This window comes from Rattus rattus, chromosome 8, assembly GCF_011064425.1.
Source record: "Rattus rattus isolate New Zealand chromosome 8, Rrattus_CSIRO_v1, whole genome shotgun sequence".
In the NCBI taxonomy this organism is placed as follows: Eukaryota; Metazoa; Chordata; class Mammalia; order Rodentia; family Muridae; genus Rattus; species Rattus rattus.
Window position 1 is genome coordinate 38,890,875 of NC_046161.1, and position 12,130 is coordinate 38,903,004.

At 49.5% G+C, this 12,130-nt stretch overlaps 2 protein-coding genes across 3 annotated transcripts; one reads left to right on the plus strand and one right to left on the minus strand.

Annotated features, from left to right (window-relative positions):
* The first annotated feature begins 1,006 nt into the window (after positions 1 to 1,006).
* Positions 1,007 to 2,385, plus strand: LOC116907087 (histone H2AX). The gene has a single exon (XM_032910052.1). It carries the CDS (start codon positions 1,098 to 1,100, stop codon positions 1,527 to 1,529), a length of 432 nt encoding a protein of 143 aa, XP_032765943.1. The 5' UTR covers positions 1,007 to 1,097; the 3' UTR covers positions 1,530 to 2,385.
* A 291-nt stretch (positions 2,386 to 2,676) lies between these two features.
* Positions 2,677 to 10,211, minus strand: Hmbs (hydroxymethylbilane synthase). 2 transcript variants are annotated; one of them, XM_032910051.1, is made up of 14 exons: positions 10,016 to 10,172; positions 8,014 to 8,067; positions 7,626 to 7,698; positions 7,246 to 7,295; positions 7,106 to 7,161; positions 6,720 to 6,797; positions 5,884 to 5,961; positions 5,714 to 5,789; positions 4,259 to 4,372; positions 4,006 to 4,044; positions 3,693 to 3,812; positions 3,445 to 3,498; positions 3,255 to 3,341; positions 2,677 to 3,175 (listed from the first exon to the last, which is right to left on the minus strand). In XM_032910051.1, exons 1-14 carry the CDS (start codon positions 10,046 to 10,048, stop codon positions 3,002 to 3,004), a joined length of 1,086 nt encoding a protein of 361 aa, XP_032765942.1. In that variant the 5' UTR covers positions 10,049 to 10,172; the 3' UTR covers positions 2,677 to 3,001. The 2 variants fall into 2 exon arrangements, with proteins under 2 accessions (XP_032765942.1, XP_032765941.1); XM_032910050.1 differs by having other exon boundaries at positions 7,106 to 7,295; positions 10,016 to 10,211.
* Between the last annotated feature and the right edge of the window lie 1,919 nt (positions 10,212 to 12,130).

The window sequence follows — 12,130 nt, forward strand, 5'->3', positions numbered from 1 at the left end:
TCCTTATACTTAAATGCTCTACCACTGAACTATATCCCAAGCTCGACATATTTATTTTTTTATATAGGCATTTTAGGATAGATTGAAAGGATTAGAGTGGGTACCTTTTCCAATAGAATCCCTACCTCTGCTCCCCTCAGACCCTTTCTTGTAAGAGAGGTCTGTCACATACTGAGACCAGACAGAACATATCAAATAAATATTACAGCACAAACTTGTGATAGCATAATGGATCACGGAGCTCCGTTTTCTGGCACAGGATTAAACTCTCAGAAGGTTTCATTTCTTTCATTTTAAACCCTCCCTTTTCAGCCAAGCCTTTAATCCCAGCACAAGGGAGGCAGAGGCAGGTGGATCTCTGAGTTCCAGAATAGCAAGGGCTACTCAGAGAAACCCTGTCTCATTAAAACAAAAGCCAGATGGTGGTGGTGCACGCCTTTAATCCCAGCGCTTGGGAAGCTGAGGCAGGCAGATCTCAGAATTCGCAGCCAGCCTGGTCTACAGAGTGAGATCCAGGACATCCAGAGTTACACAGAAAAACCCTGTCTCGAAAACCCAAAAATAATAAAGAACAAGCAAATAAATAAACCCTCCCCTTTGCCAGATTAGAGGAGGGAGTAGGAAGTGCCCTAACTTGGAAGGAGAAAGGTGCTTACAGTGAAGACCCTTTTCCTTTAAAATCACAGGCCGGCTCAGATTTCCCAGAAACCATAGAGGTAGCTCCTAGCTCCACCCTTCTAGTCTTCGGGTTTGTGGGCGCGCCGTAGCGTTTAAATTTCGCGCGCTCTATACTGATTGGCCATTTCCAAGGGTGATTCGCCGCCAGCTTGCGGCCACTCCGCCTTGTCTTCTTCCCCGGGTAAAAGGTTTTCAAATTGGACCAATCGCTGAGCGCGTTCTCTCGGCTATGGCGCGTCACCGAAGGGTTAATTGCAACCAACCAGAGGTGGGTATTAAAAAAAGAACCAATTAGGCGGAAGCGGGGGCGTGTCCAGAGAGTTTATAAGGGCGAGCTTGCCCGCGCGGGACGACAGTTGACTGCGGCGGTTGGCGGTTTGTCTCCTGGCGTTTTCCTCAGCCCTTCTACCTCGCACACGATGTCGGGTCGCGGCAAGACCGGCGGCAAGGCCCGCGCCAAAGCCAAGTCGCGCTCTTCGCGCGCCGGCCTTCAGTTCCCGGTAGGCCGCGTGCACCGACTGCTGCGGAAAGGCCATTACGCCGAGCGCGTGGGCGCAGGCGCGCCCGTGTACCTGGCGGCGGTGCTCGAGTACCTCACTGCCGAGATCCTGGAGCTGGCGGGCAACGCGGCTCGGGACAACAAGAAGACGCGCATTATCCCGCGCCACCTGCAGCTGGCTATCCGCAACGACGAGGAGCTCAACAAGCTGCTGGGCGGCGTGACTATCGCGCAGGGCGGCGTCTTGCCCAACATCCAGGCCGTGCTGCTGCCCAAGAAGACCAGCGCCACCGTGGGGCCCAAGGCCCCGGCGGGCGGCAAGAAGGCCTCCCAGGCCTCTCAGGAGTACTGAGGGAGCCCGCGCCGCGGCTGCCCAGCCCTCCCCCACCTCCACAAAGGCCCTTTTAAGGGCCACCACCTCCCTCACAGAAAGAGCTGAGCCACTTCGGGCTCCGGCCCGCCGCGTCCCCATCCCATTCTCTCCCCTCAGTCCTCGCGTCTTTCCCCTTCCCTGTGCGGCCTCCGGGTCTGCCACAGAGGACGCGGGCGCCGCGGCACCTACCCATCCCGGAGCTCGTGACATCGCTTCGCCGTTCTCAGTCGTCGACGGGCTGTGCGGAGAGGTTGCGGCACCTTCCAGAAATCTCGGCCCTTTGCTATGACGTACGGCCGAGGTGGGCTTGAAGGTTAGTTCCCACCCCCCCGCAGCTACAACCCCAGCGTTTTCAGCTTGGTGCTTAGCCCTCTCCTGGACCTTTCAGAAGTGACTTGATTGCCGGACTTTGGTGAGAAGCGGATCATATTGTTTCACTCTGTGTTCCCCTTACTGGCCTCTCAAACCAGTTGACCCTGTCGTCATTCGTAGGCCGGCATGTGGTGTGGCCGGGACAAAAATTATAACGTGAACCCAATTTTTCCAAGATAAACTGGAAAGGGTCAGGGGAACGCCTATTGGCCTGTGGACAGAAGAATTGTATACCTGCCGCAGAAGACTGGAGCCGGGCCTAGCCATCCCTCTCCTAACCCAGCGACTCAAACTACAACCCAAACACCCAGATACCAGCACAAGTCGGTGAATCCCTGTCTGGACTGAGCCTCTGGCTTCTGAACTGGAACTTTTGCAGCTATTACAAGTTTAGAACCTTAAGAAGTGGGGAGATTCAATGGGCTAAATTTATTAAAGGATCGTTTTTGGTTTGGTTTTTTTTCAACGGAGTGTCTGATTTAATTTTGAATGCCTAACTTAACTTTGAATGCTGTAGTCCCAGGGCTGGACATTTATAGCTCCATGGTCGAGGAGCCATGTGCCCAGCACATCTCGTGGGAGGGAGTGGGACTAGAGGATAAACTTACCTTCCTTTCTGCAGGCAGTGGGAATGAAAGGCTATGCGAAGATCCTGTTAACTAAAGACAGGCAGGCTGTAGGGATGAAGGCTTGTTTCTTTGCTTGGTTGAGAATGATCAGGATGTTTTACAACAGAAAGGTCCCAGACTCAGAATTCAGGTTTAAAAGGGCTTTGGGTTTATTCGTATCTTCCCCCAACTCCAGGAGAACCACATTCTGAACTGGTTTATTAGTGGCATTGGTTACATTAAAAGATTGGCATGGACTTTCTCTAAAGAGATGAAGCCCACAACTATTGAGGGAAAGGCAGTCATGGAGGCCCCAAGTTGAGGCATATCTTCCAAAGCGGAAGTCTGAACAACTCTGGTTCAATCTCCTGGGATAATCACTCCCCTTGTTAAGGAGCACAGGGCAATTGACAGCCAGATGTAGGCACTGGAGTGACAGCTGGGGTTCGGTTCCTGTGCCCTGCAGGCCAGTTAGCGCACATCATTAAGCTGCCGTGCAACATCTAGGATGTTCTTGGCTCCTTTGTTGAGCAACAAGCTGGCCAGGCTGATGCCCAGGTTCTCAGCAGCTAGCTGGGCTCCTCTTGGAATGTTCCGGGCAGTGATTCCAACCAACTGTGGGTCATCCTCTGGACCATCTTCTTGCTGGATGACAGGAGTTATAATTTTGGTGAGAAGATTAAAAGCAGTTCTATTTATTCCTCCCTCATCTCCCAGTCAATACCTGAACAGGGACCTGGATGGTGGCCTGCATGGTCTCTTGCATGCTATCTGAGCCATCTAGACTCCAGACTCCACCAGTCAGGTACAGCTAGGAGATAAAATGTTTGTACCAGTATAAAGAAAGCTGCTTCGATGTTTGGGTGTACATGGAAATGCCAGTCCCTCCCCCTCATCCATTTTCCCCAGCTTACTTGCCCATCCTTCATCACTGTATGCACTGCTACTGGCACGCTACAGCCTCCTTCCTGCAATGATATATATGTTCCTTTGAGCTCTTTTGACCACAAACCTCTTAAGAATGTAACTGAGAAGACTGCTGGGACCAGACTAAGGTCCTCTCCACACATAAAACATTACATACAGAGTACTTGAGAAATCTTCCTACTGCCCTTCTTGGTTTCCCAAGTCCCCACAACACCATAGGAGGAACCCATCTTACCAGGTGCCTCAGAAAAGCCCTTTCAGCAATGCAGCGAAGCAGAGTTTCAGGATCATGCAATACACCCACTAGGTCCAAGATATCCTGGTCCTTGGCTCGGACCTCCACCGCCAGGGCTCCCTAAAGGAACAAAAGGTCTGATCTCCAGTGAAGGACATGGGAACACCCCTCTTCTACCTGCTTCCCAGGATCTAATGCATGCCAAAGGCTGCTCCTCCCCAAACATTTTATTTGATAGGCAGTGGATGTCAAAGGTTATGAACCCAGGTTCTTGAAGGAGCACTTCAATAAAGCCCACTCCAGGCAAACTTACCTGACCCACAGCATACATGCATTCCTCTGGGTGCAAGATCTGTGGAGACAGACAAAATTGTGAGATGGGGTGTTCAAAGTGAGTGAGCTAGGGTTTGCCAACCTAGGAAACCTGGGAAAGGCACAAGTAGGAAGTCCAGCAACTAATCCCAATATCTCTAGCCTGGGCTTGTGTTGTTGGCAGAATGGTCAAGAAGATACCAAAGGCAGGAGAGAGGCAGAACAAGTGGGAAGCAGAATAGGGCGGCTCCTACCTGGCCCACCCGGTTCTGCCAGCCCATGCGCTGTAGGCCAGCCACAGCCAGGATAATGGCACTGAACTCCTGCAGCTCATCCAGCTTCCGTAGGCGGGTGTTGAGGTTTCCCCGCTGTGGAGAGTTGCTAAGGAGAAATCACCATCTCTTTTCCCCCTCTAGCTAACTTTTTTTTTTTTTGTTCTTTTTTTCGGAGCTGGGGACCGAACCCAGGGACTTGCGCTTCCTAGGTAAGCGCTCTACCACTGAGCTAAATCCCCAACCCCCCCTCTAGCTAACTTTTAAAACTTGTGTTTTGTTCTGTTTCGCTGAGTGCTGGTGGTACACACCTTTCAATCCCAGCACTGAAGGCAGAAGCAGGGCTCCATGAATTCAAGGCCAAATCTGGTCTACAAATAGAGTTCCAAGACAGGCAGGGCTAGACAGAGAAATCTGTCTAGAAAAACCATAAAGGACTGGGGAGATGGCTCAGAGGTTAAGAGCACTTCCAGAGGTCCTTAGTTCAATTCCTGCAACTACCTGATGGCCCATAACCATCTATAATGAGATCTGGTGCCCTCTTCTGGCCTGCAGTCATATATGTAAGCAGAATATATAATAAATCAAAAAAAAAAAAACCGTAAAAATAAAATATATATATATATATATTTTTTTTTTTTTGGACAAGATCTCATAATGTAGCCCTGGCTGTATTGGAACTCACTCTGTAATTTTTATTTACTTTAGTTTTTATGTGTATGGGTGTTTTGCATGCATGTCTTCAAAGGCCAGAAGAGGGCATCAGATCCCCCAAGAACTGAAATAAGAGACAGTTGTGAGCTACCATGTGTGTGCTGGAAGTTGAACCCGGGTCTTCTGGGAAAGCAACCAGTGCTTTAAACCATGAAGGCATCTCTCCAGCCCCAGGACACACTGTTTTTAAAATTAGTTTTATGAAACATACCACATGTTCACTGTAAAAACCAAAACCATTTAGTAGCATGTAGAGTAAAAGCAGAAGCACCTTCCATCCCTGCCACTCAGAAGTAATCACTGGTCAGCATTACTTGTATTGCCAGTGTCTGTTTAACTAACAGGTCAACTCTATATAAGCAGTTACCCTCATGGCCAGGCATCTGCCTGAGTTTAAGAAGACATTAAAGGACTATGAGTGGACGGATAGATGGATGGATGGATGGATGGATGGATGGATGGATGGATGGATGGGTGGATGGATGGGTGGATGGATGGGTGGATGGATGGGTGGGTGGGTGGAAAGGTAGATCGATGGATGCATGTGGGTGGGTGGGTGGATGGATGGATGGATGGATGCATGCATGCATGCATGGATGCATGGAAAGACCCATTGCCAACATGGACCACTTGCTTCCAAAGGTTCTTCTATTTTCAGGACTCTTGAGTCCTCCAGAGTCTTTCTCTCTGTGGTCACTACCCTTCCCTCTTGTGAAAGGATACAATACTCTTGAATTCCAGGTGAGGGAACTTTCTCTGTAGCTGCGCCACTCTCCTCAGGGAGCTGGTCCCCACGGCACTGCTCAGAGAGAGTTTGAAATTAAACTTAACACGGGCTGCCCACTGTTCTCCACTACCCAACCCTCTGTCCCCTATGGACCAGGCCCACTCACCTTTTCTCTGGCAAGGTTTCCAGGGTCTTTCCAATAAACTTTGGGTGAAAAACAACAGCATCACAAGGGTTTTCCCGTCTGGAGAGCAAATGATGAAATGTCTTAGTATCTGAAGACGGGGCTTAACTCTAGCCCAGGCTGACCTAAAATTTACTCTGTATCCAGGAGTAATCCTCCTGCCTCAGTCTCCTGATTGCTGAGATTATAGGCATGAGCCACCAGGCCAAACTCATTTTCTTTTTCTTTTTTTTTTCTCATCTTTATTAAATTGGGTATTTCGTATTTACATTTCAAATATTATTCCCTTTCCCGGTTTCCATGCCAACATCCCCAACCCCTCCCCCTCCCATTCTATATGGGTGTTCCCCTCCCAATCCTCCCTGCCTCATTTTCTTTTAAAAGGTTTTGTTTCGTTTTCTTGATTATTTACATCTTTATTGATGGGACGGGGAGCATATGCATTCTATACATGTGTGTACGAGTCAGATGACAACTTGTGGGTCAATCTTCCCTTTCCACCAAGCAGACCCCAGGGATTGAACTCAGGCCATTGGCTTGACAGCAAATGCCTTTACCACCTAAGCCATTGTGAGCCAGCCTTCTTGCACCCACACCTTGAGGCACAATTTAAGTTCCTCAGGCTGGTTCAAATCCCTCTATAGCCCAGCTGGGATTACAGGTCTGTGCCACTGAGCCCAACTCCGTGAACTCTAAATAGCCCAACCAATTGGCTTTTCTGCCATACTTAATGACTGACAACCTTCAAAGCAGTGGTCAAGTTCCAAATTGGGGAAATCCCTACCACGGGCCCTCATGTTCATGTGCTCCACTCTTACTTGCAGATGGCTCCGATGGTAAAGCCAGGAGGTAGTATGGTAGGCACATCCTTCAGGGAGTGAACAACCAGGTCCACTCTAGAGATGACAGGGGGAGGGCACAGAGAGAGGCTTTTAAGTAGGTGGCCTTCCCCTTCTCCACCCACTCCAGCAGCTGTTCAGGAAGAGGCCATCTTAAGATCTAAGGTGTGTTCTCTTCTCAAGTACTCTACTCCATTTTCCCAGCCAATCTGATTTCCCAGGCAGTCAGGCGACTCCAAAGCGAGACACTCACCTTGCTGAAAGCCTATGGGCTCCATAGTCTAACCCAACAGTCCTGCTAATTTTGGGGAGCCACTTTGAGGTTCTAGACTGGGGGGGTCCCACATTCCTCCACCCTCACTCACTCATTTTTTTCCAGGGCGTTTTCTAGCTCCTTGGTAAACAGGCTCTTCTCTCCAATCTGCCAGGGAAGAAAGAACCTCAGAGTGAACCCCTTATAAGTGGGGAGAGGGACGAGACAAGCAGGGATAAGGACTGCCATTACCTTAGAGAGTGCAGTATCAAGAATCTTGTCCCCTGTGGTGGACATAGCAACTGAGGAGAGAGTCAATCAGATACCCATTAATCAATACCTACTGAGTCACCCCTGGTTCAGCCCTTTACTAGATTCGCACCGGAGTCAGAGGCACAGAAACCCCAGCTCCTACCCTCTCAGATACACACACTGACAGACCCATAAAAAGACCCAAAGCAGAAAGTATTGTGTCAGGCTAGCCCAGGCAGTTGGAGAAGATGCCCATAGGAGGCGATCCTTCCACCCGCAAGCAGCCAGAACAGTCTTACAGGCAGGCTTTGACCATAGGCAAAGCCAGAAATGCTGTGTCCTCCCATTTGCTACCATTCACTCCTCTCAAGAAAACTTACTGATTTCAAACTGTATGCCAGGGTACAAGGTTTTCAGCATCGCTACCACAGTGTCGGTCTGTATGCGAGCCAGCTGGGGAAAGAGGTTCAGATGGTTCCGGGCCTTTCCTGGCCACTGACCCAGGCTCAAACCCCCATATGGATCAAGAAAGATATGAAAGGAACTGGACTCCTCACGTGGAGATGAGAAGGGCCTGGCCTGGGGATCCTTCCTCTGTACCCCAATCATTCCCCTGCTCCAGAGACTCTCTTTCCAGAGGAAGGAAGCTGCCATTCCTCATGAAATTGACTCCTGTACATCCTTATTTGCTCCATGTTAGGAACTCTGGGTCCCCACTAGTGACCTTGTGAGTATTAGAATTCTTGAGGCAACTAGGTCTGTACTCACCTGGCTCTTCCGGGTGCCCACTCGAATCACCCTCATCGTTGAGCCGTTTTCTTCCTGCAGAAGAAAGTCCCTGGGTTATACAGTCTTTTCCACAGCACCTTATCCAAGAACCAGGATCACAGGCCTAGGGAAAAGGACCCCCAGACTCTAGCCAGGTGAGCCTGCAGGTAGGGAAAGACTCCCAGGACTGGTCCTTTAAATCCTCCTTGGTACCTTCTGCCCTCCTTCGGGATCCAGAGAAGCAGAGACCAGAGGAAAAGCTGTAATGGGATCTGCTGTAGCAGCAGCAATAGGACACTGAGCCCCAAAGCCCAGTCTGGCCAAGGAAGGGAGGGCTTGAGTGGGAGGGCTGCACACAGCCAGGTGGGTAAAATGATAAGGCCCATCAGCCTTAAGCACAGCGAGGGTGGACCCTGCCGGAGGGTGGGGCCTAGAGGCTGGGGCAGGACAGCTGAAGCTTCCCATTGCTAGAGGACAGGCTCACTGTCTACAACTCAGGTACCTGAGAAAGTCTCTCTAACCCCCTGGGTGAGATACTAAGTGTTCCTTAGTCCGACTAAGATGTACTCCTATAAGGATTGGGGTCAACCAAATCTAATATATAGTCCTGTTCATCCTCTTGGCTGGGTGACTTTGGAAACACCATCCCATCAAGGGCTTGTTAAATTAAAGGCCACCTAATGCCTCAAGATGTCCCAGAAAACTACAAGGAAAAACTGCCTAACGTTCAGTGTCTACATGCTTCCCCTGGTATCCGAGAGCCAGAGCCAAGAGCTCAAAAGGACACGCCTCTTCCTTTTCTTAAGGCGCCTTGGATAAAAGGTGTTAGTGCCAAGCAGGTAGAACTGGGTTCTGCAGTCTGACACAAAGGTGACTGGAGTCACTGTTCAAATCGTCCACCTTCCCTGCACTGGGTTCCTAATCTCACAGGTTCTTCTGTAGACACTCAGATTCTTGGTCACTGGAGGAGATGAAAACTTTCTCTTAGACTCCCGTCTACTCCACTGTGATGGTTCCTCCAACAAATGGCTCTGAGATCGCCTTTGCAGTTTAACTAGGCTTGAACCCAGAAATTCCAGACAACGGGAAGCCCATAGAAAGGAATTGCTAGGTTCAATTTTTTTTTTTAATTAATTGACCCAGAACAGCATTTGAGCCAGGTCTGCATACTGTCCTTGCAACAGCTGTACTAGATTAGACAGGGTAGGTACTTCCACGAGTGTCATAGAAGCCAAGACGCAGAGTAGTCATAATTACTATCTAAACGGCTCACCGCTATGAACAGGCAGAAAGTGGGTGCTAGAGTCCAGACCTTCCTACCCTAATCCAGTGCTCTGAAATGTCTTCACTAGCAAAGACTGCTGCTCACTGGCCTGAGCAGGAGATAAGCAGGTCTCCCAGCTCTGCCTTATCTCAGGCAGCCTGCTGACAAGTGCAGAACTTTCCAGGCAGGCCAGAAATGACAAGGCCCATGGGGTGGTTCCCCACTCACAATAGCAATTCAGGTGTGTCTCAGCTGGGACTTTCGTGGGTGGCTAGGGCTTGGTAACTTCCATAACGGAGAACGGGAGAAGGCGTGTACACCTCCAAGATGTTTGTATACAGTTTTATGAAGTGGGGTGTGCTCCCTCTCCCCTGAAATGAAGTGGATCATATTCCAGGATAGCTGGATTTGCTTCAGTCCCTACTTCGTGAAAGGATCTTGTCTGTGTATACACCTTTACTGGTCGGGAACCACGGAAATCCAGCCAGAAGCCCACAGGGATGGAATCCCACGGTGGACCATCTTTCCACTCTCACCCCCTCCCCCACTGCTCAGACTCACTCTTTCCCTGCCTTAGGGCAACCTAGTTACTGGCCCTTTAAAAAATCTGGAGGGAGGGGAAAAATGACAACTAACTATTCTGACCAATAGACGACGGAGCACGGCAACCCGGGGCCAATCGTTGCACCCAGAAAGTCCCGAGAAGTGCGGGTCATCGGTCACCGGCTCAGGACTCACCGCGGTTGTGGCCGCGCCGCCGTTACCGGACATGGCTCCGCTCAGGGCGCAAGCGCGGCACTGCCGCTGCGGTACCCTGAAGTCTGCAGAAGCCGGCGACCTGGGCGGGTCGTGACTGAAGGCACATGGGGCCGGAGCCCGCACTTCACTCCGGCTGCAGGACCTGCTGAGCTCTGCGTCACGTCCGTTGCCCTCCCTCGAAGGGGTGGCACCTTCCTCTGGGCGGGAATTAGGATTGCGACAGAGCCAGCCTCATCACGAGTCTACTGTCCAGAACAACTCAAGAGATTTTTTTTTCTTTTCAATTCTTATTTTATTTCACTTTTTTTCCTAGTCTTTTGAGACAGGGTCTGTGTAGCCCTGGCTGTTCTAGAACTATCTCTGTAGACCAGGCTGGCCTCGAGTTTACATAGATCAGCCTGCCTCTGCCTCCTGAGTGCTTGGATTTAAAGGAGTGTCCCACCACCGCCTGGCTATTTTATATTGCATTTATTAAATGTGTGTGGTGTGAGTGTGCTTCTGCGAGAATAAGGAGGTCCTAGGGTAACCTGAGAGAGTCGGCTCTTGCCCTCCATTATGTCCCAGAGCATTTAAACAAGTTACCATGCCTGCTAGGGTACTTTCATCATCAACAAATAAAGGATTCCAGAAGGCTCCTCAGAATTTTACAGCTTCACCTCTCCAGCGTTGGCCGTAAGCAGTTAGTGTAAAACTTTGCTTTTTTTTTTTTTTTTTTTTTTAATAAGGCAAGGTGTGTGCTGTTAGCTCAGGCTGGCCTTGAAGTTTTCCATTTTCTTGTCTCAGCCTCCCATAGTAGAGAGTATTTCTGTTTGTTTGAGACAGGAACATGTTATATAGCCCAGAATGACCTTAAACTCTACCTCCCAAGTGCTAGGATTAGAACATATACCACCATGCTTGAATTTCCAAAGAGATAAAAGGTCAGGGTCTAGTGAGATGGCTCAGTGGTTAAGAGCATCTGCTACTCTTATGGAGGACCAGGGTTTGACTCCCAGCCCAATATGGGAATTGGAATACGTGAATATGGAAATTCACAGCCACCTGTAAGTGCAGTTCTAGAGAGTCTGACCCCCTTTCCTAGTCTCCCTGAACACCAGGCCTGCATGAGGTACACATGCATACAGGCAGGCACCCACACATGCATAAAATAAAAATGTGCCTTACAAAAAAAATGTGAAAAGCCAGGCATAATGGTGCTCCTTATGCCAGCACTTAGGAGTTGGAGTATCTCAAGGTCAACTTAACCACACAGTAAATTTGAAGCTAGTCTGGGCTACAAGAGACCATTTCCCCTTTCCACACCAGCTAGTCAGATGGTACACACCTTTATTCTTAGCGCTCTGGAGGCAGAGGCAAATCTCTGCAAATTTGTGGCCAGACTGATCTACATAGTGAGACCCAGCCTCAAAAAGGGAGTGTGTGGGAGTGCCAACACTGTGAGGGGAGATTCAAGGCCTATGCGTCCTAGGCATACACCACTAAGCTGTATCCCCAGCCTAGAAAGTGCTTGTCAGATGTGTGCCAGGTGTGGGGAGGCTGAGGTAAAAGGATTCTGAATTCTATATTATATTGGGTAGCAAGACCCTGTCTCGAAAGCAAACAAAAACCCTAGCACACACACACACAAACACACATGCTGGACTGGTTTGCACAGCATTTGAATCACATGCCCAAGGTCTTGGGTTAGCTCCAAGAAACACACTCTTGTTCTTTCCACTACTTTGATTAATAGCAATGAATCGAACATTGTACAGATGCTATTCGTTAAGTCAAAATTGCTGTTCAAAGTAATGTCCATATGGGAAAACAGAGGTTCTGAGAAAAGAACCTAAGTTGTTGGAAGGAACAGCGCACACATATCATCCCATCTACTGGGGAGGCTAAGACGAGGATGCCTTGAGCCTGGGAGTTCAAGACCTGCCTAGACAACAAAAGAAGATCCCAGGTCAAAATGAAAAAGAATGGCCCCGGAGCCGCAAAATGGCTCAGTGGGTAAAGCACTTAACTCTGCGGTCATGGTGGCCTGAGTCTTACCCATGGTAAATGTAGGTTTGAATCCACTCATACAGCTGTCCTGACCTCCACATGTGTACC